This window comes from Drosophila miranda, chromosome XR, assembly GCF_003369915.1.
Source record: "Drosophila miranda strain MSH22 chromosome XR, D.miranda_PacBio2.1, whole genome shotgun sequence".
Taxonomy (NCBI): Eukaryota; Metazoa; Arthropoda; class Insecta; order Diptera; family Drosophilidae; genus Drosophila; species Drosophila miranda.
The window spans coordinates 21,223,463-21,247,478 of NC_046674.1; the positions used below are offsets into that span (position 1 = coordinate 21,223,463).

At 50.7% G+C, this 24,016-nt stretch overlaps 9 protein-coding genes across 9 annotated transcripts; 2 read left to right on the plus strand and 7 right to left on the minus strand.

Annotated features, from left to right (window-relative positions):
- Window positions 1-21: 21 nt before the first annotated feature.
- Window positions 22-13,976, plus strand: LOC108150956 (trafficking protein particle complex subunit 11). Its single transcript, XM_017279290.2, has 10 exons — window positions 22-993; window positions 1,054-1,284; window positions 1,363-1,803; window positions 1,862-2,260; window positions 2,329-2,769; window positions 2,876-3,066; window positions 12,115-12,629; window positions 12,712-13,515; window positions 13,576-13,770; window positions 13,842-13,976. The coding sequence occupies exons 1-10, from the start codon at window positions 254-256 to the stop codon at window positions 13,869-13,871; spliced, it is 3,987 nt and encodes a 1,328-aa protein (XP_017134779.1). The 5' UTR covers window positions 22-253; the 3' UTR covers window positions 13,872-13,976.
- LOC108165228 (seminase) lies at window positions 3,128-4,098 on the minus strand. Its single transcript, XM_033386704.1, has one exon. The coding sequence runs from the start codon at window positions 3,965-3,967 to the stop codon at window positions 3,194-3,196; it is 774 nt and encodes a 257-aa protein (XP_033242595.1). The 5' UTR covers window positions 3,968-4,098; the 3' UTR covers window positions 3,128-3,193.
- LOC117186243 (trypsin alpha-3) lies at window positions 4,183-5,174 on the minus strand. The gene has a single exon (XM_033386705.1). It carries the CDS (start codon window positions 5,157-5,159, stop codon window positions 4,395-4,397), a length of 765 nt encoding a protein of 254 aa, XP_033242596.1. The 5' UTR covers window positions 5,160-5,174; the 3' UTR covers window positions 4,183-4,394.
- Window positions 5,238-6,091, minus strand: LOC108150961 (chymotrypsin-1). The gene has a single exon (XM_017279294.2). The coding sequence runs from the start codon at window positions 6,089-6,091 to the stop codon at window positions 5,321-5,323; it is 771 nt and encodes a 256-aa protein (XP_017134783.2). The 3' UTR covers window positions 5,238-5,320.
- Window positions 6,253-6,958, minus strand: LOC117186244 (seminase). Its single transcript, XM_033386706.1, has one exon. It carries the CDS (start codon window positions 6,946-6,948, stop codon window positions 6,253-6,255), a length of 696 nt encoding a protein of 231 aa, XP_033242597.1. The 5' UTR covers window positions 6,949-6,958.
- On the minus strand, window positions 8,490-10,040 carry LOC108150959 (trypsin beta). Its single transcript, XM_017279292.2, has one exon. The coding sequence runs from the start codon at window positions 10,027-10,029 to the stop codon at window positions 9,043-9,045; it is 987 nt and encodes a 328-aa protein (XP_017134781.1). The 5' UTR covers window positions 10,030-10,040; the 3' UTR covers window positions 8,490-9,042.
- Window positions 10,199-11,068, minus strand: LOC108150960 (trypsin alpha). The gene has a single exon (XM_017279293.2). It carries the CDS (start codon window positions 11,028-11,030, stop codon window positions 10,218-10,220), a length of 813 nt encoding a protein of 270 aa, XP_017134782.1. The 5' UTR covers window positions 11,031-11,068; the 3' UTR covers window positions 10,199-10,217.
- Window positions 13,977-14,536: 560 nt separating the features above from the next.
- Window positions 14,537-22,520, minus strand: LOC108150955 (protein KIAA0100). Its single transcript, XM_017279289.2, has 10 exons — window positions 22,348-22,520; window positions 22,159-22,285; window positions 21,563-22,090; window positions 21,223-21,501; window positions 21,020-21,163; window positions 18,869-20,955; window positions 18,313-18,793; window positions 17,206-18,244; window positions 15,045-17,152; window positions 14,537-14,963 (listed from the first exon to the last, which is right to left on the minus strand). The coding sequence occupies exons 1-10, from the start codon at window positions 22,398-22,400 to the stop codon at window positions 14,901-14,903; spliced, it is 6,909 nt and encodes a 2,302-aa protein (XP_017134778.1). The 5' UTR covers window positions 22,401-22,520; the 3' UTR covers window positions 14,537-14,900.
- Window positions 22,521-22,867: 347 nt separating this feature from the next.
- Window positions 22,868-23,896, plus strand: LOC108150962 (mediator of RNA polymerase II transcription subunit 4). Its single transcript, XM_017279296.2, has 2 exons — window positions 22,868-23,188; window positions 23,264-23,896. Exons 1-2 carry the CDS (start codon window positions 22,952-22,954, stop codon window positions 23,795-23,797), a joined length of 771 nt encoding a protein of 256 aa, XP_017134785.1. The 5' UTR covers window positions 22,868-22,951; the 3' UTR covers window positions 23,798-23,896.
- Window positions 23,897-24,016: the final 120 nt, after the last annotated feature.

The following is a 24,016-nucleotide window of genomic DNA, read 5'->3' on the forward strand; positions in this document are numbered from 1 at the left end:
GGTGGTGGTTGCATGGTTATCGACAATCGTTTAACGTCCAGCTGATGTCTGGGGCGGCTATTATTTACACTTTTTTGCATAAAAACCGTGAAACAAATTGGAGCCCTAAGGCCGGGACGTAGCAAGGTGTCCTGAAAGTACATGTTACCAGTGTCATAAGTCGGTGCGACACGTGAAGTTCCCAAAAACTGTAATTCGCGACCAGCCTTGGGACAGGCAGGGCAGCAAACTACAATCACACAAACACAAAACTATGACGATTGATGCCACCGCTCTGCCGTCGGAGTTGCTCGTGACCCCTCAGCCACTGATTGGCTTCTGCGGCCTGGACACTGCGCGGCAGGGCGTGCACAAGGCCATCTGGGATGCGTTTAGCGGGAGTCTGCAACGAAAGGCGGCGGATCGCGCTGCGGTCCAATACAAGTTGCTACCTCCGAACTATGAGTTTCCAGTGGCCAAGCCCAAGAGGGCCTCCTACGAGTGGTACCATCCCAAGGGCATACTGAAGCGGAACTGGATGCTAAAGCACCTGCATGTACTGCCCTCTGTGGTGGTCCTGTTCCAGGACATGGAGTGGAACGATTTAGAATGGACGGAGAAACAGGTGCAGTGTGCGGCCACTGTGCAGGCTCTAAAGAATGCTCTCCAAGAGCGAAATACTCGTCTGTGCCTAGTGCTTCTGCAGAAGGCAGCACCGCTACCTCCTGGTGAGGATTTGCTGGCCGCAGAGCGAACTGCCAGTTTGACTTCAGCCTGCGGCATAACCAGCAAAATGTTATTCTTACTGCCGCATACGGAGCACCTCATGGGCTACACGCTGCGTCTGGAGTCCGCGTTCCTGGACATGGCCCAGTCCTACTACGCCCTGATGTCGAAGAGAATACGCAATCATCGAGACCAGCTGTCGGCGGCGCATACTACCCTCAAGATACGTCACCAGTTCAAGCTCGGCTTTGTGGCGGAGATGCGGCAAGACTTCAGCACCGCCCAGAAGTAAGTTTTGTTTTGCTCTTGGTCTTTGCATAAAATTAAATCAAATCCATTATCCCGCAGACACTACTTCCAAGCCTATGCGAATCTGGATGAAATACGCATCAACGATAGCAATTGCGTGGAGATCAAAACGCTGGCCGGGTTTCTCAACTACAAAATCTGTCGTCTCATGTTCAAGCTGAAAACCCCGCGGGATGCCATCAACCAGTTCATTATTCATGTTGAGAAGTACAAGCCCCGCGTGGGGTTCAAGGATTTGGCATTTGAGCACTATGCCTGGCTAAGCACGCAGTAAGACGGATCATTATTCTCATTCTCCCAATAGGTTTTCACAAATTTCATACTTTAAAATGCAAATATTCTTTGCAGACATTCTGTGTTCGCCGAGCTGTTCTGTGAGGCCATCAAAAATGGACTGCCTGCTCTTCAGACTCAGCATCCCGGCATCTATTACCACAAGGCAGCCGAGTATGTGATGAAACGACGCGATGCCGCCCAGCAAGCTTTTGCCGCTCTGCTTGACTCGGGCGAGGCAGCGCTCGCAACAAACAACCCAAACCCTTTGTCCCTGTACACGGAGTTCTTTGGCATCCGGGCCGTGAAAACAGGCGATCTTGTCGCCGAGCAGCAGGCTAATGTGCAGCTATGCGAACAGGAGCGCGGCTATAGCCATTCGGTGGCCATTATAGCTCTACTCAGCCAGGCCATGGCACAGTTCAAGATCTACAAGTGCCTCAGGTTTCGAAAGAAACTAGCTATTGATATGGCCGAGGAGTATCTACAAAGTGGGGATCATGCCAAGGCATTAACGTGAGTGTTGACATACTAATAGATGGAGTTACCTTTATTCGAATACTGTTTATTGCAGTCTATATTCGCTCATGCTGCCCGATTATCGACAAGAGAAGTGGTCGACTATTTTCACCGACGTCTTGCTCAAGACCTTGCGGTGTGCCCTGCTCTCGGCCTCCGTGGCGGACTACATAGCGTGCAGTATCGAAGCGTTGTCCCTACGCCACCAAAGCGAGCAGAAAGATAGGATTCTGCTACTGGATAACCTCTGGCAGGTCTACCAGGGTGTGCCGCCCATGCCCAGAACTCAATTAACCGAAGACGCTCTGGGCCTGTGGACCAGTGCATTGGCCTGCGTGAAATCTCCCATTCCAATCGATTTCGATAAGGTCAGCGACGTTTTGGAGATGTGCGCCACATTCGAGCGAGTCCAATTAAACAACGACGACGTTCTGCAGCTGCAGCTCATAATCCGGTAAGTGATGTCTCCACATCCAATGGAAATAATAGTTGAAATAACCCCTGGTCTGATCTCCTCTCTAGTGTGCTCACAGACGTGCCTTTGAGGATAAGGAGCTTCCATGTGGTTCTTGCCGATGCCGGAAACACCCAAAACAACTATAAACTAGAGGCGCTCAAGTATTTTTGCTTTCCAAATCTCCTGCAGCTGCGTACTCAGCAGCAGAGGCAGCAGCAGCCGCAACAGCAGCAGGAACTTGTGGATCAGCCAAAGGCCTTCGAGAAAAACACGATATTGGAACCAGGCTCGTATTATCAATTCTTCTGCAGTACCGAAGCGCAGCAATTCCACGAAAACACCCAGCTGCGTATTGTCCGCGTGGAGGCTCTTATGGGGACCGATCAAATTGGCGCCCTGCTCACGTGCAGCTCCAATTACACACGCCATCCGTTTCGACACCACACGCGCAGTCGCGATCTCGATGACAACGTGACGATCAATCCGATTTGCTATATTGCGCCCACGTAGGTCAAACCGATTCGTACCGGAAGCTGAAATTGATTTCCGGACGATTGCATGCCACAATCAAGCATTTAATGCACCACTGAACACCGTTTGTTTTCGTTCCAGCTTCCATTTGGTCACGCAAACAAACCTCGGCCATGGGCATGCCAATGGCACAGACGGGGAGCCAGAGGCAGCCACAAGAATGCTGGTCAACGAATACTATCCAGTTGTGATAAACATATGCAATCCCTACAATGTCTACCTCATGAATGTGGGTGTACACATCAGTGTGCCTGGTGCCCTAAGGAACAGCGGTGAGTGCATCTAGGCTGCAAGACTATCCACACTATGAGTCTCTGTTAGACCTTGAATCTGTTCTAGAATGATACATATGTCCGCTTAGGCAGTTTATTGGGTTGGCTTGGCTTGGGTTGGGTTCTTTTACATATTCAATGCCTTATCGATGAAACTTCTAACAGTCTTGACACTCGTATAGACGCCTGGCGAGTTTCGGCGGCCACAGCCTATCCCCCACGAGACGATACCGCACAGTTGGCCCTGGTAGGCGGCTGGTCCGCCCGAATCTCCTTCGCATGCATCCTTTACGCCAGGCACGGCGGCGCAGAACATCGTATTGGTGATGGTGCCTCGTAGCTTGTATTGGCTCATGCAGCTCTTGCGAGGGATCAGGGCCACGTCCACGCTGCGCACCTGCATGGAGACACTCTTGCTGCGTTCCGAGACTAGTCCCCATCCCGAGACCTTGATCAGCTCGCCGGCGTTCCAGCTGGAGTTGCACAGCTCGATGGTGGCTATCTTGGGCCCGGTCAGAGGTGTCTTCAGCTTTAGCACAGCCACGTCTGTGTGCAGGGTGCGGCTGCTGTACGCCTTGGGAGTGTACACCTTGGCCACGTCACTCCTAACGCCTGGCTCCGTGAGTCGCGTGGTGCCAGCCACCACCTGCATCCTAGCTGCTCCGACTCCCTTCACGCAGTGCGCCGCCGTGACCACGTGCGTTGGTGTGACCAGCGAGCCGCCGCAAATGAAGTTTCCGCCAATGCGGAGGTTTATCAGATAGGGGACGGTACCAATATCCACCGGAATACCGCCCACAATACGGCTGTTCGCCTCGTTGGTGGCCACGACAATTGGCAGCAGCCGAAGCAGAAGCAGCAGCAGGAGCAGGTGCAGGAGATGCCAGAGTCCCACTGGCATCTGTTGGCATCGGAGAAGCGTTCCCGCCCAGCGCTTACACACAGAAAATGCGAGTATTTGCGGCTGTGTTTCCGAGCAGCAGCTGCTCACTTGTGCAAACAGCTTCCAGTTCCGACTCGGGGCGCGCGTCTGTTTGCTGTGGCTTATATTTGTATGGCAGTGGGGTATAGATGGGTTCTTTTAGGAAGTCATCATTACAAAGCACACACACATATTATTTTATTGCGCAAATAATAATTACTTTAATCAAACCATTTTGTCTGGATTATCGCGACGAGTTCATCAGCCAAATGGAATTCGAATTGAAATTGAAGCCCGGCTAGAGCTGACTCTTTCTCATATCTCCCACAGTTTTACTGACCTTTTCGGGCGGAGGGATATGAGAATGCAGTTCAATATGGGTCATTACTCTGTTGAATCCCCAAGGCTAGCTGCCAATCTCCTGCAACGTTCTCTCGATGAAGGTGCGCACACGGACACTGGCCACACTGGTGTAGACTCCCGGGTAGGCCAAGCGGGCGCAGCCAAATCCCCAGGAGACAATGCCGCACACCTGACCGCGATACACGAGCGGACCGCCCGAATCGCCCGAGCACGAGTCCCTGAGGCCGCGCACCGAGGCGCAGATCATGGAATCACTTATCTTGGCCACTCCGGCGTAAGACAGCCGGCACTCTGCTCCGGGCAGCATCCGCACCATGGCCGTACGAACCTGGACGGCGGGTTCGCGGTTGTTCTCGCGCGTCACTCCCCAGCCGCTGATCCTGGCATAGGCGTTGCTGTCCGGCGGCATGCGGCAGGCAGCAATGGTGGCCACGCTGCCAGCGGAGAGGGGAACGGACTCTCTCAGTTGCAGCAGGGCCACGTCCATGTCGAAATTGGTGGAAGAGTAGCTGGGCGAGAGGTGAAAGCTGGCCACGCCGCGCACCACGGGCGACGCTTGGTCCAACCGACTGGCACCGGCATGGACCGTGTAGTCCTCGGGCTGAGCCCCATACACGCAGTGGGCCGCACTGAGCACGACGGTGGTCGAGAGCAGGGAGCCGCCGCATACGAAGAATCCTCCCTGGCGAAGGTACACCAGATACGGCACCTGTGCGATGCTCGTCTCCTTGCCGCCCACAATGCGGGGTCCACTGCGGGCGACAGCCATTGCGGTTTGGATGATGCAGAACAACCACAGCCACTCCATTACGTGCTCGGACTGTGGAGCATCTGATCGCCAGTCTCTGACCCATTTCAACCCACAATCAATCAATTTTTCAAATGATTATTATCGAATTAGTCGACTGCCATACAATGGGTGCAGCAAAGAGATTAACTCTAATTTATTTCGATGGAGATTCCAATAGATTACACCCTGCAATGGCGCTCGAGGAGGTTCTGGAGCCAGTACTTGATGGGAGGGCTACTAAGTCGGGTGTAGACGCCCGGAGAGCCACTTCCGCATCTATAGCCCCAGGAAACAATGCCTACGGGACGGCCTGCCTGGAGGATGGGTCCACCCGAGTCGCCCGTGCAGGCGTCTCCGCCATTCTCTCCAAGCGCACAGAACATGTTGTCGGTGATGGGATGCAACATGGTGCGGCGGCACACGTCCTGTGGCACCAGCCCCACGTAAACAGCCTGCAGACATTGGTTCCAGGTTGTTTTATATTCGTTTGTTATGCCCCAGCCTATGACTGTGAATTTCGCTGCCTTTGGCAGTTCGTTGAAGTCAATCTGGGGCAGACTTTCATTGGAAATGTTGAACGGTTGCTGCAGCCTGATCACGGCCACATCCGAGTCCGATTCGTCTTGAGGGGAATAGTGGGGCGACACCATGGAGAACGAGGCGCGGCGCACATCTTCAGCCGCCGACCCATCCCCCAAACACTGCAGCTGGGCGTGCACTGTCACGTCGTAGACGTGGCGACGGTTCTGCAGGCAATGGGCTGCCGTGACCACGCAGCTTGGTGTAGCCAGAAAACCGCCGCATCTGAAGCGACCGCCCCGCCGCAAGTTCACCAGAAAAGGATACGCCCCGATGGGAGCGTCGTGGCCTCCATAGATTTTGATCAGCTGCGGCAAAGAGAGTCCGTGAAGCTGCCCGAAGAGGGCCAAGCAGGCCAGTAGTCGGAACATTTTCATATGCGGATCATCGAGCCGCAGCTTTTATGCGGTCCCAGCGTTCTGATAGCGTTCTGCCAGCGGCTGCCGCATTCCGCAGTAAATTGAGTGTCGATGGAGTTTGATAAAACTAAAGAAGTTTATTGGCTATTAAGACTACCAAGGGAGAAGGGTACTCAGGAATTCAGCTTCACGATGTTCAGGAACCACTCCCGGATCTCGGGCACGCTGGTGTAGACGCCGGGCAGCGCCGAGGCGCAGCCGTAACCGAATGACACTATGCCCGCCAGTTGGCCTTTGAAGACGAGCGGACCGCCGGAGTCGCCATCGCACGAGTCTCGCCTATAGGGCTTCGAGGCGCACATCATTGATCGGGTGATGCCATGGATGCCTTTGAAGGCGGACAGACAGGAGGACCGCGACCACACGGGCAACAGAACACTGTGCACCCGTTGGGCCGTGCTGGAGGAGGTGGCACTGGTGGAGCCCCAGCCGGACACCTTGACTATCGCTCGGGGCGGAACGGGCTGTGAGGCCAGTGCAATGGTCTCGATGTTGGCGCCCACCATCGCCGATTGCAGCCGCAGTGCGGCCACGTCCATGTTGAGGGTCTTCATGCTGAAGTCCGGACGAATGGCAACAAAGTCCACCAGACGGATGGTGGCATAGGGACCTGCCTGGTTCGACGCCCCGCCATAGATCTTCAGTTCGTCCTTGTTCTTTCTGTACACGCAGTGGGCCGCCGTGATGACCCACCTGGGTTGAATCAGCGAGCCCCCACACATCTCTGTTGAGGTCGTGACCTGCACGAGGTACTTTTCTTCCTTAATGCTCGATACCTGGCCCCCAATGATGCGGGGTTGGATCTGCATACTGTCGGAACTGTCGGTAGAAACCACCTGTAATCCTAGGACTCCCAGGATAGACAGTATAATAAGCATCATTGAAACCAGGCAGCGGACAAACATTGTGGATAAGCAACTAACACTTGGGGATGCTGGACGATCGGCTTTTATATCACAGCAACCAAATCAAATCTGCCGAAACGACAGATCAACATTTGCACAATTGTTCAAGCAACAACTTGTCGATTCGGAAGAGCTCGGAAGAGTGTGAGAGCGGAAGTCCAACGGTGCCAACCACACTCACAACAAAATTCTCAAAGATCTGGATCTGATTGATTAATATACTTGTACCTTAAATATTTGTGGTCTATAAATATCATTCAACAGAATTATGATGTGCAAAGAAGGAAGCACTTGCCGAAAATATTTCAAACACACATTTCTGTAAATGCGATAGAGAGAGGCAAAAACGAATTTTGTATTGAATCAGCAACGTCAAAGATTTAGCCATGTCCGACTGTGTGTCTAGCCGAATCAACCAAAGGATGTTTGAGAGATTCAGAGCTAAGGATGCATGTATTTGAAGAGTCTTATACTATCATTTCAACGCATACCGATTGGTTTGTGCTAATGCCAAGTTAAGTTAAGGAAAGACACTCGCTAATAGCCAATTAAGTTTTTAACTACTGCGTTATGGTCAAAAAGCCAGATGTCTCCGTGATCCCTCTGAAATTTTCTCGAACTTGTGATGAGAGACAAGAAAAACATAACCAGAAAAAGAGTATGCTCTAATTTTAATTGTTGCATTCCGTTTATTCTCTTTCCACATAAACGAACTATTTTATTAGAATTTGAAAATATTTCATTTGTTTCCATTTTTCCGAAACTGTTTTTATTCCGCTACATCTGTCTCTATCTCTCTTCTCATACCAACACCAGCTATGTTGCTTTCTCGCTTCCTTTCGCCTGTAGGCGCACACTGCACGAGGAAGAGCGTGAAGAGAGAGAGGGAAAGAGAGAGAATGAGTAAGCGCACTTGTTCCTTCTGGCTATAATAATGATCCGATCTGAACCGGAGACTGTCCAGTCTGGTAGATATATAGTCAGTCTCTATGATTCTGCGCTTTCTCATATCATATACATATGCAACAGATAATCGTCCTTTGGGTGGGCGGTAGGGGGCTAGACGAAATTTTGAAATGCTCTCGTAACAGGGTGATATCACAGGAGTCTGCACACAAAATTTGGTTGCTTAATCTCGTATGGTTTTTGAGATCTAGTCGGAGCCGGACTGATCAAGAATATATATTCTTTATGGGGTCGGAAACGGGTTCTTTTGAAACCCATCCACATCTATCAAAAATCGAATAGACTAACAACTGGGCAGATACAAAAAAACCATAAATATTCAGATAAAATAAGCACACAAGCATTATTTTGTATACATGTACGAATACTTTCCAAGTTTACAATTTTATTTCACTTTAAAAGACAGAATTTTCCTTATTCGCGAGTAATTTGCGATTTTCAATCAGGTGGCTTTACAATAAATAATAGAAATATAAAATATTATAATTGGGCCAAAATATCGGGCTTTTTTGCCATAATGCCCTATAAAACATATTTATGTTTGTGATCTGCATGTCAGGAAGACCAATAACTGGCTGAGCTGCTGAGATAATGGTACGTATGGTAAAGTGTCTTCCGTTTTTGTGGAGATCTGAAGCGAGTGTACAAGAAGTGTTAGCACACGTGTGCCATATAATCGTACAAAAATCAATATTATCACTAGCTTCGAGCTGTCACAGTTAGGAATTCGCTAGACCTTCGCTTCGCGAAGTTATCTACCAAAAAAAAAAATGCCTATATTTAGTTGGACTTCTGTACGAGCCCAAGGCGAGAAGTCTTTGTTTAAGCCAGTTGTTGGTTCTAGGCTGTTATTAGTCAGGTGATATTTGACGTGTTCCGTCTTTGAATTCCATTTTCCTATCTAAGCACACAAGAGTATGCTGGAGTAGTGTTGTTTTTAACTGGATTTATTTATGGATTAAGCAAAACAGCCCTGTCTTGTGGGCTTATTATTGTAGGTCGTAGGTTCAGTGACTCTCAAGGTTTAAGATCCTAATTGTTCGACATTATGCGGTTGGCCCACGTTCGGATCCTGGCCACCGCTGTGTACACGCCGGGATATCCGGACCTGGCGCAGCCATAGCCAAACGATACAATGCCCAGCAGCGTTGAATCTCTGGTTACTGCACCGCCGGAGTCGCCGCTGCATGAATCCTTCTTCTTGCCGCGGGCGCAGAACATGTATTTGGTGATGGTGGCCAATCTGCCGTAGTCCTGGCTGCAAACACGCTGCCTGACCACCGTGATCTGCGTGGCCCGCAGCGTCCGGGAAGTGCTGCCGCCTTCACTGGTCAGACCCCAGCCCGCGATGCGCACCCTGGAGCCCGCTTTGGGCACGAAGGACCCCATCGAGATGGTGGCAATGTTGGTGCCTGTCATGGTTTCGTTCAGCTTCAGCAGTGAGGCGTCCATGTTCATTTTCGTGGTAGTGAAACGGGGTGCCACGGCAGTAAGGACCACGGAGCGCACCACGCCATCGCTGCCGTCTAGAGTGGTGGTTCCTCCGCGCACCAAAAACGACGAGGCAGTTTGCCCCTTCACACAGTGTCCGGCGCTGAGAACCCAAAGGGTGGATATCAAAGAGCCGCCGCACAGGCTAGTTCCGCGACGCACCTGCACTAGGTATGGGGCCGTGCTAATGGTCGTCGTAGTGCCACCGACAATCTTCGACTGGATCTTGGCGGGTGTCGCTGTCTTTGATGCCTTGCTCGGGGAGGTCTTCTTTGCGACAGAGGTGCCTCTTCTCACAGCTGCTCTGCTTCGGGCGGTCTTGGCCACAGCTTGACTCCTATTCGTTGCCAGTTTGCGGACGTTTCCGTTCCTCAATCTCCTTCTTGCCTGGTTGGCCTGCGCCGCCTCGGTCATCTGGGCCAGCACGGCCAGCACCAGCACAGCTAAGATCAGGTACTCCCAGCGGCAACGCATCTCGATGTGAACTGTTCTGGCGGTGACCTTGCCCCGGCTTTTATCTCTTCGCATTTTGCCGAAAAACAAGCTGTGACACGACACCTGTGCAAATACTGCTTCCCCAATAGGAGGGCGGGTATCAATGGTTCTTGTTCTTGAGATGATGTTTGATGGAAGGTGACGTCGATGCGCGACGACCCGTCAGGGCTGCGAAAAAACTATTTAATGATCGGCGGCATTGGCTTGGGGATAATCCCCTCCTAGCAGTATCGCCGCATGGTGTCTGTGATCCAGTCGGATAAGTAGCTGACGTCGGAGTACACCCCGGGGCTGTCCTCGTGGGCACAGCGATTCGCCTTTCCCCAGGAAACAACTCCCGCCAGAAGGCCATTGGCATTGACCACAGGTCCGCCGGAGTCAGCGGCGCAGGCATCTTTATGACCCGGCACCGAAGCACAGTACATGCTCTCGGTGATGTTCCGATACCCGTCGTACAGCTTCTGGCACTCCTGTCGCCCCATGACGCGCACGTGGACGCTGTGCAGCTGATTCGGCAGCTGCGTGGAACCTTCGTCTGTGAGGCCCCATCCTGAGACGCGGACAAACGAGCCGGCCCGGGGCGATCTGATGGCCAGGCGGATGGGTCTGGCTATGGGCGCCTTGAGGGGCTGCTGCAGCTGAAGCAGCGCCACATCGTGGTCCAGCGTGGAGTGGCTGTAGGCCGAGGGCAGGAGGATGTTCTTCACGTGGCGTGCATGGCGAATATCGCTGAGAAACGTGACTCCACCGCGCACCACAAAGTCCTCCGGCTGCCCCTTTACCAGGCAGTGCGCGGCCGTCAACACACAGTACGGGGTCACCAGGGAGCCGCCGCACTCAAAGTTCCCATTTCGTCGGATGTTCACCATGTGTGGCTGGTGCCGTACCTCGCTGCGGTGGCCGCCTACCACGCGTGGACTCCGCTGCAGGTCGACCGCCTCGAACGACAGCTCTCCCATGGCACCCGTGCCACAGAGCACCAGCAGAAGTAGCACAAGAAGCAGCAGCAGCGGAAGCGGGAAACCAGCGCTCATCTCAATCTGTCTGTCTGTGTTGCTTGTAATGGAAACTGCACTCGACTGGGGCCCCCAACAGCACTCTACAATTATTTATAGAGCGGAACGGCACTGACCTTCCCCAACAGGCACCAACAGCCACCAACAGCCGTAGCAGCCACCATACAAAACACCTGTTGGCACACACCATTGAACTTGGGTCGAGGAGGAAGTGAACCATCGTCAATGGGTCGCCTCTTGATTTCAATGTAACTTTTTGTTTGCCTTACTGCCAGTGCGTTCTGCCTGTAATATGTATAAGAGTACGTACCGTTCAGCTAGCAAGCGAAATGTTTAATTAAGACGTCGAGTTTGTTGTTCAAAATTATGACTCGTTCGTCGTCCAATACGATAGTGAAATGTTTCAAAAGTTTTTTTTACTTACTGTTCTCAAAAAGTCATCAATTCGAGATTTCCGTTGAAGATTACAGAATTCCAAGATTACAAGGCGCATCATCAGTCATTTCTGATTCGTACAGAAGTCCGATGGCTTTCTCGTGGAAAAGTGCTTTCTCGGACTTACTAGCTAAAAGAAAGAGACCCAGCCGTCTTAAGAGGCCCAGGGCTCAGATTTTGCTTCAGTATTTAGAAGAATGGGCAGTGAACCTTTCATATCTGGCAGACATGTTCGACAATTTAAATGAGCTCAAAAGAAAACGAGCGGGAACGTTGTGATCCGCGGAAAGGGCCCCAGCTATAGTTTATACCCGGTACTCAGTCAGTATTAGGTGAGTTTAATAATTTAAACATCTGTCTCTTTTTTTTCTATTCTGGCACCAACACCACACACACCGCACGAGGAGTGTGTGGGTGTGAGAGAGAAAGAATGAGTAAGCACGTGCCCCAGATCCGCTTTCACTACGAATGTTTGGTACAGTGGAAAGTGCAAATGCTACTTACCACTAAGTAGCTATGAATTTTAGACATAGATGCAGCGTGTCTGGTCACCTTATGTGCATAAATTATGTATATAAATACAAATGTATATGTAACGGACTCTATTTGTTATTGAGGAACCATGAATGTCTCCATTTAAATACCTTTATTCATTTTTTATTCTTAGTATTCCTCACCACAGACATCTCTCCGGGTCGTCAGAAGCTGCACACCCAAATCCAAATAGATGTGGGGGAGCTGTCCGGCCAGAGCAGCAACACGGCCACGTACTACATCTTCAGCCTGGCGGAGACAGAGATCAAGCTGCAGCAGAGGCTCAGCTACACGCTGGATGTAGACACTGGCGGGTCAGGGAGCAGCGGGTCGGCTGGAGCCAGAGCCAGCACGGCGCCCAACAGCTCGGAGTCGACTCCCGATCACAATGTCAAGAGCATAGCCCTCAGCCTGGCAGCCATATCGCCGGTACAGATCGAGTACCTAGACGAGACGCGGCTGCGAAAGTCGCGCGACGACACGGTGACCGTGAGATGTTACAGTGACTTCAAGTTCAGTGCCCGCTTCTACACACTCAACCGGAAGCCGCTGAACCAGGTCTATCGCGGGGAGAACTTTCTGCTGCGGGCCAACACGGAGGTGCTGGCCGTGGACGATGTGGAGATATTGGATAGCTTCTTTATATGTGTAAGTAGACCCTTCCCCAGATAAAAGTGTTCTCCAGTTGATGGTCTGCTCCTCCTCTCTCCTCTCTCCGCTCTCCATTCAGGATCACAACCTAGTGCAATCGAACTACAGCTTTAAGCGGAAGAAGTACACCAATAAGTACAGCGCCGGTGACCAGCTGGAGAGTGTGATAGTGCTGCGCACAAACGCCACAGGTCAGGACTGGGCGACTGCTCGGGACCTAGATCAGCGTGGCAAGCTCGAGGGCAAGTCTTCGTCCAGCAAATTTATTAGGCGCCCACCGAAGAGCCCCAGCGAGGAAAACTCTGCTCCAACGGCGCCTACCGGCATAAGCTCCTACATGAACAAGAGCCTGGTGGCCAAGATTCCCACAACCATGACCATCATCAATAGCAACTCGGCCGTGTCCAATGCTCTGCAAGTGGCCAACTCGGCTGTAATGAGCAGCTCCCTGCATTCGGAAGACGCGAAGCTGGGCGAGGATGGAGCGCCTGCAGGCTCTCCCTTAGAGGGTGGCAAAACTACTCGCGTTGTTTACAACAAAGCGCTGGAAGCTGTGCAGGGAACGGGCCATTGCCGGGGCTTCATCAAGGGCATCTATACGCTGGAGGAGAACCCATCCCCGGCCCCTGTTTTCGGGGTATTTTGTATACGATGGCGCAGGGCCAATGCCAAGGAGGAGAACGAGTCCAAGTTCATTATCAGTGGTCTCGAAATTGCCGAGCCACCGCTGAACATCTATTGCACCATCGAGGAGAAGATGTTCGTTAAGATGCCAATGGCCTTCAAGGTGGTGATCAAAAATCCCACAACACATGTGCTTCACCTGATCGCCACGCTCAGCATCAGCAAGGCGGACAACTTTATATGTTCCGGTCACAAGCAGGTGAGAAACATCTACAACAGTGTGTCTAAAATGTTAGTAAATTTTGTATTTATTCCCCAGTTGGACATCTCCATAATGGCGTATGATGAAAAGGAACTGGTCTACAATCTGTATCCCCTTCAAGTGGGATGGCAAGAGCTGCCCGTACTTAGCCTGGAGTACAACACCAAGGCGGACCCCCAGAAGAACGACATTCACAATGCCTTGCTCGACGAACTGGTGCTGCGGGCACTGCCCAAGCGAGTCTTTGTACTGGTAAGTGGTCAGCGCTTGCTCGATGGCCTTCTTCGGTTCTAACGCCTGTCTCTTCTCCCATCTCCCCACAGCCACCACTGAAGCAACAGACCACCAAGTAGGGGTGCAGTGATAAGCTAATGGGCGATGTAGTTAGTTTTAAGTTTTAATGTTTAAAATATCATTGCTACGAGTATCTATAAAATTAAACTACACGTTATCCTTTATTGTGTGGACCTTTTACACCTTCGGCCTCTACAGGCACAGGAGCTCTTAAAATGTTGCATATGTTGTCAGACTAGCTTCTAGTTATTCTGTTGGCCTGATTAAAACGGGCTATATATAATACACTGAATTCCAACAGAATACAATGACAGATCTGTTTAGCACAAAAATTTGTAAATGAAGTAATGCCCTTTGGTGCGTCTTGTTTCCCAATTCTTGTGAGGGGACGGTCTGTTCCACTCAAATGTTGAGTTTTTATTTTGAAGACGCATGTGATGTTCACAGAATCTAAAAGGCGTCTGTCTCCATTAATTTCCATTTCTTGAGGTGATGTCTCAGGTGACTCCGGTCTGCTTCCTATATTCCCTAAAGAATTGTATCATTGTATTCGGGTTCGTTATACCAACCCCATCTATCGGGATAATGTTGTAGGAATAGCAACGGCGGGTCGACCTATGTTTCACAAGATTTTGCTAGTAAAAAGCGCGGATATTCGGGTTATCGATTCCATGGCGCTGTGCCAGATACTCAGTTACCAGTGAATCAAAAAAAAAGTCAAAGGTTACAGGTTTGCCAGAGGACGATGGTTTAAATGGTTACCCACAAAACACATTTATAACTACAAATATTTATAGATTGTTAGATTTGCATAGCATAATACTTGAGTGTCTGTGTATGTCTGAGTGCGTGATTGTAGTGTATAATGTATCTGTTAATCTGTTAATGGGCCAAGACGCACTCGACATTCTTGTTAATTGGTTAGATTGATTAAGATAAGTCCAGGTCCAGGGCCTGGGTCAGGGCCAAGCGTCAGTACCGAGTTGCACACATATGTATTTTTGTACATCCTTTGAACGTACAATACAATAAATATAAACTATATTCCAATGATATAGGAACAGCACCTAGTCGCAAATTCCTTGGGATCACTTTCCGCTTGATGAAAATTTAAAGAGACCGCCGCCCTTTTTCTGACTGCGGTTCTCATTCTGGATAGAGGGGAATGGATAGAGAAATCAGTTAAATCATTGGATCAGTTTTCAGTTGGTAAGAGGATAAGGTGGTCTTACCAGCAGGCAGTTGCCAAATAGCATTTTGGCCTTGTCCTCAGCTTCCTGCGGGGTGGCCCGCTCACCGGCCGATAGAATTGGCTGACGTTGATGGATGTGCAGCTTCTGTTTGATGGCCTGCGAGACGATCACGCGTTTGCTGACGGATTTCATGGCTAGCAAGAGGTCCAGCCAAGTCCAGGTCACATTATGATACTCCAGAGTGGGAATTACCAGAGAATAGTCTGTGATGTCCTCCAGATTCTTCTCCTTGTTGCCCTTGTAGCTGACACGCACTGGCACCTCGGGTATCTTGATGTAGATGAAGAGTTTGTTCTTCTCGGCGCGCTCCTTCATCTTTTCCACGTCGTCCTTCTCGATTTTCACATAGAACTCGGAATCCTTGACACTCTTCTTGCTTTTCCCCGAGCGCTTTGTGGACGCAGACGACGACGAAGACTTGGCCTGTAAATTCGTTGTGGATGCCGAACTGGTGGAGGCGTTGTCGTCCAGCTCATCGATGACCTCCGTTTCGGATGCATCACGATCTGGGAAGCAGAACTTCAGCATCGTGCTGTAGAACTTCTTGGTGATGGCTATGGTAATGGGTGCCACGTTGATCTCAAAGTGCTCCTTCACAGAGATGCCCCCGACGGGAGCCTTCTCCCGGCAGAAGATGCGCAGCACCCGCTTGTGGGTGTCCACGGGCATGTCCTTCTGGATCTCAGTGGCCAGCAGAACATCGCGATAAATCTCACGGGGCAAGAGGTTCTCCATGCGTATGTTCCCCAGCTCGAGCAGGTGCTCCACCGAATCGTCGCTCTTCGACTTCTTCGTGTAGAGGAATGCACTCAGCACCAGATCGGCTATGCCAATCTGGCCATCGGTCTCTGTGAGCCGCCATTGTGCGCGCTTGAAGCAGATCTCGTTGGCCCGCACCATGGTCACGGACTCGTCGGCCCTCACATTCGAGATCTTGCTGAGCTGCGACAGCTGCGTCTCCTTGTAGCACAGCAGCATCATGTCGAGGTCCTCGCTGTACGTGTTGAGCTCCTCCTTGCTCTCGCGGATCTGCTGCTGGACTCGGTCAAAGTCAAGTCGAAGCTCCAGGGGGTCGCCCTCCTCTATGCGCTCCTTGCTGATCATGTGTATGTCCTTCTCCAGCGAGCGGATCTTCATCAGCAGGCTCCTGATCACAGTCTGCTTTTGCTGGATGGGCCGCTTCTGATCCTCCGTGGAGTGCAGCTGCAGCTGGAAGCGCATCCTGGTCAGCTTTTCGGCCGCTTGCTTGCGTTGCGGCTCCACGTAGAGAAGAAGATTGTTGACAATGTCCAAGATCATGGCATACTGCAACGAGTTGGTGCAGACATCCAGGTCGTGATGCATCAGGGTAAATGCGTCCACTGGATCATCCTGCTTCTCCCACGGCGACAACAGCTCCTCCGAAGGGGGCGGCGGAACCTCTGTAATGCTGTTGGGGTCGATGGCATCGCCATAGCTCACGTAGAAGAACTCGCACTTGCACTTGGACACGATCCGCTGCAGCTGCACGGGCTGGGCCTCGCCGGAATTGTCGCTCAGAAAGGCGCCGACCGTTTCCGAGACCACTCCGCCCACACTGCGACCGCTGCCCACCAAATGCGAAATGTCCTCCGGCAGATTGTTGATCACGGTCTCGTCCTTGTCCTGAATGTTGTCCACCGTCAGCCACATGATCTCCTTCTCCAGCAGGGAGTTGTTGTCTCCGGCACTGACTGTCGCATAGTACTGCATGCACTCCAGCAGGCCCTTCCACGTGGTCTTCGAGATCAGCGAGCGATCTCGCCAGACGGGACGATGCTCTCGCTGCAGTATCTCCGCCTTGGCGGCACTGATGATAACATAGCCTGACGTCTCACAGCCCTTGAGCAGCACCTGGGAGTTGACCAGACTGATGGACCAGTTCTCGTGTATCACGTCCTGGGAGGCGCACGCCTGCAGTCCCTGCAGCTGCAATTCCCTGGACTGCGTGCTATGATCGTCGCTGTACACGTTGAACTTGTGTTCTGCCTCCGCAATGAGTTGCTGCAGCATGGCCGTGGCATGGATCTGCGCTGGTGGTTTCTTCAGCGATGTTTTTGCATTGGCAACTGAAAACCAGATCGATTAGTTGGTTCCAATCTCGAGTCGGATTTCTACTCACTTGGCAGGACCTCGGTGCTTGTGTTGGACAGCGTTATAGTGCTGTCGCTTCGCTTGTGCTTCATCACGGCAGAGTTTCCACCCTCCTTCCGGTAGCTTTTCACCGCTTCGGTGGAGAGATTGTTCTTCAGCTTCTGCGACTTCATGAAGGAATCGAACAGGGCAAAGGCCACGTCGCGATTGCTCTTGGTCCAAGCCCCCTTCAGGTCGTACACCACCAGCTTGTGGGTGGGCGTCGTAGACTTCGCTTTGACATCATCTTCCGAATTGGTGGCAGTGATGGGCATCAGGGCCTCGCGTCCATATGACACCTTGGCCACGCTCAGGAAGTAGAAGCGAACTATTTTGAAGGCATCCGCAGCACTGGCCAGGTTCTCCGAGCTGCTGTCCATCTTCTCGGTTACAATGCTCTTCAGCCAGATCTCCGCATCGTTCAGCTCGCAGTTCATGTAAACCGTAGACCAGTCCGCACGCGGTCTGTGGATCAGCCCATCGTCAATGGGATTGAGTGTCAGACAGTATTCAGAGCTGAAGGAGACCCGTCTGCCGTTCAACTGGAAGCCCTTGTGCAGGGCGTGCGACATCCAGTAGAGTACCTGAAACTTGTGCAGAGACATCTGCAGATTGGCTTTTTTGTAGTGCCTGCTGAGAGGCTTTTTCTTCGGTCTGACATTGTTGAAAACTGGACCGCGTCGCGTGGGTCGCGTCACACCCGAAAGTATCAGCTGGAGGCTTTCAAACCAACGCAACGTGCTGCCGTATAGCACCAGACTGGGAATATCGATCTCCACATCATCGCCGGGTTTTGGCCTGGTCTCAAACGATATCCAGATGTTGAGATTAAGCGAGCGGAAGGCACGGAACGAGTCATGCACCTGGTTGCTCGAGTACTCGGGCAACTTGTCCGGGGCACAGGGCATCACAGCATGATGATCATTCGGATCGGCGAGGCAGACCCAATTCAACTTCACCGTCAGCTTCAGATTGGGGAAATGAAGCAGACGACAATCGTCATAGCGGGAGGCGGTTCGAACTGTGACCTGCAAAGCAAACAGGGGATTGGCATTATTCTAAAGAAACAAAGAAGTAAGAACCGTCTGCCACTCACATTCAGTTCTCCCTTGAACATAATCTTTGCATTTGTCAAGAGAATGCCACAATTGTTCCACGTCAGCTCCATTTCCTCTGTGGTGTTGTAGGGATCTAGCGAGGCATGCAGCAAAATGGTAAATTGCTTGGCAATCAGCGTCAAGCGACCGTGCAGAAGCAGGCGCAGCTTATCCCAGAACGGCAGAGGCGGAGAGGGGTCCTTCGATGGGGCCGAAATCTTCTCAAAGCTCAGATTACACTGCGCCATAACAGGCTCCCAGCAGGCCCCGAAGGCATAGCTGCAGCTCTCCAGCTCGCAGTCAAAATCGTGGTAGAACTTCAGCGAGGGCATGCTGCGCTGAATCACATTCGTCCCAAAGGGATCCCCCACCTCAATAAAGACATCGCGCTTGGCTCGCTTTGAGCCCATTTGCTCGGCTCCACAGAGATTTCCGTACAAACGCATGCTCTTTACGTAGAACATTGGCTGCGGAAAGTCCCTGCAAACAGATTGGAATCAGAAAGTATCCATAAGATATATTAATGGAAAGCTTTGATTGAGTCCTATGTCCTACCTCAGCATGAACTTCCACTCTGAGCAGCTTATGTTGACGCCTCGACACCAGAGCGTGCTAAACTCCAGTCCCTCCTCTGGCCAGGGGCTCTCGTGGTCAATCTCTCGCATGGTCGCCGTCACATTATCATAGCCATGTATGGACGTGTCTGCCAGGGCCATAATCTCCACGTCCGTCATAATCCAGGCCAGCAGGCGGGTGCGCACGGGGCCACTCTCCCGGATCTTCTTCGAGCGCTGGATGTAAATCTCTGAGTTCTTCATCACCAGGTTCGCATAGAGACTATCGATGGTGCCAGCGGGCACGAGGAGCCGTTCAGAGCACAGCTCGGCAATCTTTTTATCGAACACAGCCTTGCGTGTGAGGCTCTCCAGGTACTCGTCCACCAGCAGCACGTAGTTGTCGCGCAGCTTCACCTCAAACGGATCGTCGCTGATCTCCAGCAGGAACTCTTTGATCTTGATCACCAAATCACTCGGCAGCGGCGAGTCCACGGTGAAAGGTTTCTTCTTGTAGTTGTGAACCAGTTTGAGCCACTTGAAGTGGGATACGCACTCGCTGTTGATTGCATTGTAGAAGTCGTGGTCGTACGGAAATATGGCCTTAAACGAGCCAATGGTCGTGACCCAGACCCTGTTTGAAGGCAGCTGAAATTCAGGAAAGTTGAGACGCTCGTGGGTTAAGGCCTCAACGCGCGGCAATGACTGCATGTTTAGTTTCTTCACCGTAAAGATGTGCTGATCGTCGATCTTGACAAAAACATTCTCCGCATAGATGATGTGTCTCTCCTTGTGGCTGAAGAAGAGACCCTCCACGAAGAACTGCACCGAGTGACGCTCCGACAGCTTCAGCTCGCAGATGGTGCTACGCTCTGCGGATAACTCAATCACAAGTCCACCCCGGTGTCCCTTCGGAGTCGGCGGTGTCTGTGCGGCAGTCGCTGGCAAGGCTAGCTCTGCTCTAAGATCCTTCATATCCCTCACCAAGGTGAGCAAATGCATGTGCAGATTCGAGTTCCACATGGCCTCCGTGTTGCCGGGTATATAAATGGACAAATTGCCCAGCGTCCCTTCCACTTGTTTATGCTCCAGACGTATCATCTTGCACGTGGCAAACACGTCCGAGAAGTCGGTGAGGCACAACGAAGAGGCGGTCATGGAACGCATGATGGCCATTTGGAATTCCTCAAGCTTGAGCGTGGTAAAGATCTGCGACCGCGTCAGGTTGATTTCCGAGAAACTGAGCAGCATGTAGACATTGTGATGGTTCACAAAATAGGCGGTGATATCCTTGACCTTAACAGAGACGCGCAGCGAGGTAGATGATGGCTCAGGAAGGGACTGATGCACTCGTATTTGCTGGGACTGCTGCTTGGGAGATCTCTTTGGTTCCATTCCCCTGTACTGCCGTAGGCATTGCACGGACTTTACCACAAACTCCGCCAATTGCATGCTGTATTCTGTGCGAAAGGTGTGCACGGAAATGTCCAGTTTGGTGGTGTTTGCATAGGAGCAGAGCTTCACGAGGCTCACGCCCAGAAAGAACGGGGATCCCGGAGAATGGGTCTTCTTTAAGTTGTTCGTGTCGTTGATGGAGTTGCCCAGATTGGACCAGAGCGTCTCCACCATCAGCTCCATGCTCCATTGGCGCTGATTCAGGAGCAGATTTAGAAACTTGTTGCCATAGAAAGAGCTGCGCTTCTCCTCGATCTGTTCTAGTAGGAACCGCGTATGGCTCACGCTCATAGCTATGTGCTCGTCCTCCAGCTTCATTAGCAGCGACACATTGAACAGCTCCGCACAGCCTTTGACCACAATGCGCTGCATAATCCACTCGAGAACGCCACTGCTCTCGCCGTCGCGACGCTGCTTCTCTCGCAGGCAGCTCTCCGCTGCCTTGTCCAGGTACAGATGATCGGGCAAGGACTTCTGTTTGTGCATTAGCTGCAGGGGATGCAGATGCTGCTGATTGCTGGAGCGCTGGCGGGCCAGAAAATTGTTGTTGACAAAGTCATAGATCTCGCTGTGGTTGTAGATGATTTGGAATGTCTTTAGCTTCACATACAAATTGAAGATGTCTTCCTCCAGCTAAAAGACAAACAAATACGGTTTATTTACAGATCTTTATACTCTTAAATGCTTGGGGACTTACCACAGAGTCTATGGTGAACTGCTCGACGAACAAAAGCTTTTCATATTTGGTATCAATATCCAAATGCTTGAACACCAGCTTGGCCAGCATTGATGGCAGCAAAGTCTTTTCATCCCTCACATTAGAATTAAATTTCCCCGTAATCTGCATTAAATATAAAATATATAGTCTACTATTAATGTTAATGGGTTCTCTCAGCTTACGTGAAACAACTGCAGCTTCGCGCTGAAATCATTTTGCGAGTTCTCCTTGACGGCCGAAAATGTGGCCGCCTTGATGCTGAAATTAAAGTTCTTTGGTATAATCGGTGCCAGTTTCTCGTAGTTGTCATTGTCATAGGCAGCGTTTTTGGTCGGCTTGAAGGCGTCCTGCAGGCGCTTGGACGGCTGGCCGGGAGTTGTTCTTTCCTTGGCCTCACTGAGGAAGTCATACAATCCTCCGTGTATCACAGATTTCGCGTTGTTGATAACCAGACTCAGAGTCTGTCGAGGATATGTTATATTCCAAGGATTTACAACAGCCAATGGTCTACGGGTTACTTACATCCATTGATAGAGGTCCCTGAGCAAAGAGAGACGCATCTAAGGTCACGTCAAAGCTCACCTCGCCCAGACACGGCCGAATCTTGTTGAGATTCTCCAGCGACTGGCGACGGGAACTGCAGTGCCTTAGCATTTTGGCCTGGGCCTCACTCAGGGCAACATTGACCAGCAGAACTCGGGCGTTCTGCACAATGCTTCCGTCTAGATGTAGCTCCTTGGCTGTGGCATGAATGAACCAACCCGGATCGAAATCATTGTTCATCAGCACCACCGAAATGTTGTTTATGTGCACGGCCATAAACTGAGCAAAGGTTATGATACTCGCTGGAACCTTGGACTCTCGAAAATCAGGCACGCCCTTGGCCTCTTTGACCCTGTTTGGCTTGAGGGTCTCAAAGAAATCATCGCAGTCCTCATTGTGTCGTCTCGGTATGTCCTTGTTGATGCGTATGTCCCGGATATAGATGGAGAGTAGCTTGGTTACCTCGGTTGTGAAGAAACTGCTGCGCAGGCACACTTCCTCGATTTGCTAGGAGAAATCAGAAATATATCAGAAATATTGCTACATGGATATGGATCATCGATGGCAAGACTTACCACACCGAATCCACTTTTCTGGATGTTAACATTCTTGAGCGACAAGTAGGGCAACGAAATCCGACCAATGCGTACTCTGACCCGAAAGCGCTTCACCAAGAACCAGCTTATGCCCGCTGGCAAAATCCTAATCAAAAGAAAAGTGAGTAATAAATGGGTCAATGGTCAGCGGCGCAACCCTGCACTTACCAATAGAGCAGGATAAAAAGTGTAAGGCAGAATATTAGAAGATGAAGCATCATGCTTATGGTTCAACAACCAGCCAGAAATTTTAATTAGAGTGGCTGTCCAGCTATGTTTATTTCCTGAAATTTATTAGTCTAACATGATGCGGGAATCTATTAATATCAGCTGTAAACAGATCAAATATACGGTCTGACCCTCAGAAATATACCGAAACATACCGTCTCACAGTCAAAATATACCGTAAATACATCGACGAAAAAAACGAACCGTTTAAGAAGGTGAACACTTGATTCGTTCAAATAATTAATTTTGCTCAAGATTTATCATCTTCGCTTAGAGAATTTTAATACCATCTGATCTACAAGAGGTTAAGCGTTCTCTGTGCATGGTTTAATATTACTAGCTAGCTGTATTAATATTATGATGGAATATGAGTACACAAAATTCGTCAGTATATTTACGGTATATTTTGAAACTGTGACGTATATTTCGCTATATTTATGAGGGTCAGACCGTATATTTTATCGATAGGGCCACGGTCACACTGCCCCCAGCCTGTGGAAAATAAACAAATTGCAAAAATACGTAAATAGCGGGTCCCCTAAATATGTCGTTTCACTTAAGTACTAAGGAGCGTCTGCTTTTGCTTATCGACGACATTGAAATGATCGCAAAGGAACTGATCGAGCAGGCGCATCAAAAGATATCCAGCACGGAGCTTGGCGACTTGCTCGACTTGTTGGTGGCCAAAGATGAGGAGTTTCGCAAAATGCTGGAGCTGGCCGAGGAGCAGGCTAAAGTAGAGGATGCCATGGACAAGCTGCGTGCAAAGGTCGAGGTGCACGTAAGTTGAATTAATATTTGAAGATTGATTAGAGTGCCTGACTTGGCCCTGCATTCCTCTGTTCCACTCCAACAGGACCGGGAAATACAGAAGCTGCAGAAGTCGCTTAAGGATGCGGAACTTATACTCTCCACCGCTATTTTCCAAGCGCGTCAGAAACTGGCCAGCATTAACCAGGCCAACAAGCGACCAGTCTCCTCAGAGGAGCTCATAAAATACGCCCACCGCATCAGCTCGGCAAATGCTGTGAGCGCTCCCCTTACATGGTGCATCGGAGACTTACGTCGCCCGTATCCTACGGATATTGAGATGCGGAATGGCTTGCTGGGCAAATCGGATCAAAACCTTAATGGCGGTCAGGTGCCACACCAGAACAGCGGCCTTACACCAGATGTTCAGCGCGGATTATCTGGCCCTGGGGGAGCTGGCAGCGGAGGAGCTGGTGAAGTGCCGAGCGCCTTCCAAAACCAATTCAACTGGAATCTATCGGAATTGCATATGACAATTGGTGCTTCTGGCAATTCCGTAGCGCTGGAGACACGTGCTCAAGATGATGTGGAAGTAATGTCAACAGACAGTTCCAGCTCAAGCTCGAGTGACTCACAGTAGTTTGGAGAGACGTCAGAGGTTAATTTATCTTTATTTTGTACTGTACTTATAGCCTAAATAGTAAGTAGGTATTCAATAAAACAAAATTTTGTAAGATCACGGTTCTAGCAAAATATTCATTCAAAAGTCGGTGGGCGATAACGATAAGCGGAACGATACCAAGTACTATGCTCAAAAAAAAACCAACAAACCCATTTCACGAACAAGCAAAATCACGAA

Excerpts from the sequence above, each read along its gene's own strand:
- LOC108150955 (XM_017279289.2), bottom strand. The coding sequence starts at position 22,400 with ATGATGCTTCATCTTCTAATATTCTGCCTTACACTTTTTATCCTGCTC. Across the intron at positions 21,502-21,562 it reads AGGGACCTCTATCAATGGAT|ACTCTGAGTCTGGTTATCAA; the intron begins GTAAGTAACCCG and ends TATCCTCGACAG. Across the intron at positions 20,956-21,019 it reads AGTTCACCATAGACTCTGTG|CTGGAGGAAGACATCTTCAA; the intron begins GTAAGTCCCCAA and ends TTTGTCTTTTAG.
- LOC108150960 (XM_017279293.2), bottom strand. The coding sequence starts at position 11,030 with ATGAGCGCTGGTTTCCCGCTTCCGCTGCTGCTGCTTCTTGTGCTACTT.
- LOC117186243 (XM_033386705.1), bottom strand. The coding sequence starts at position 5,159 with ATGGAGTGGCTGTGGTTGTTCTGCATCATCCAAACCGCAATGGCTGTC.
- LOC108150959 (XM_017279292.2), bottom strand. The coding sequence starts at position 10,029 with ATGCGAAGAGATAAAAGCCGGGGCAAGGTCACCGCCAGAACAGTTCAC.
- LOC108165228 (XM_033386704.1), bottom strand. The coding sequence starts at position 3,967 with ATGCCAGTGGGACTCTGGCATCTCCTGCACCTGCTCCTGCTGCTGCTT.
- LOC108150962 (XM_017279296.2), top strand. The coding sequence starts at position 22,952 with ATGTCGTTTCACTTAAGTACTAAGGAGCGTCTGCTTTTGCTTATCGAC. Across the intron at positions 23,189-23,263 it reads GTGCAAAGGTCGAGGTGCAC|GACCGGGAAATACAGAAGCT; the intron begins GTAAGTTGAATT and ends CCACTCCAACAG.
- LOC108150961 (XM_017279294.2), bottom strand. The coding sequence starts at position 6,091 with ATGTTCCGACTACTGGCCTGCTTGGCCCTCTTCGGGCAGCTTCACGGA.
- LOC117186244 (XM_033386706.1), bottom strand. The coding sequence starts at position 6,948 with ATGCAGATCCAACCCCGCATCATTGGGGGCCAGGTATCGAGCATTAAG.
- LOC108150956 (XM_017279290.2), top strand. The coding sequence starts at position 254 with ATGACGATTGATGCCACCGCTCTGCCGTCGGAGTTGCTCGTGACCCCT. Across the intron at positions 2,261-2,328 it reads CAGCTGCAGCTCATAATCCG|TGTGCTCACAGACGTGCCTT; the intron begins GTAAGTGATGTC and ends TCTCCTCTCTAG. Across the intron at positions 13,771-13,841 it reads CCAAGCGAGTCTTTGTACTG|CCACCACTGAAGCAACAGAC; the intron begins GTAAGTGGTCAG and ends ATCTCCCCACAG.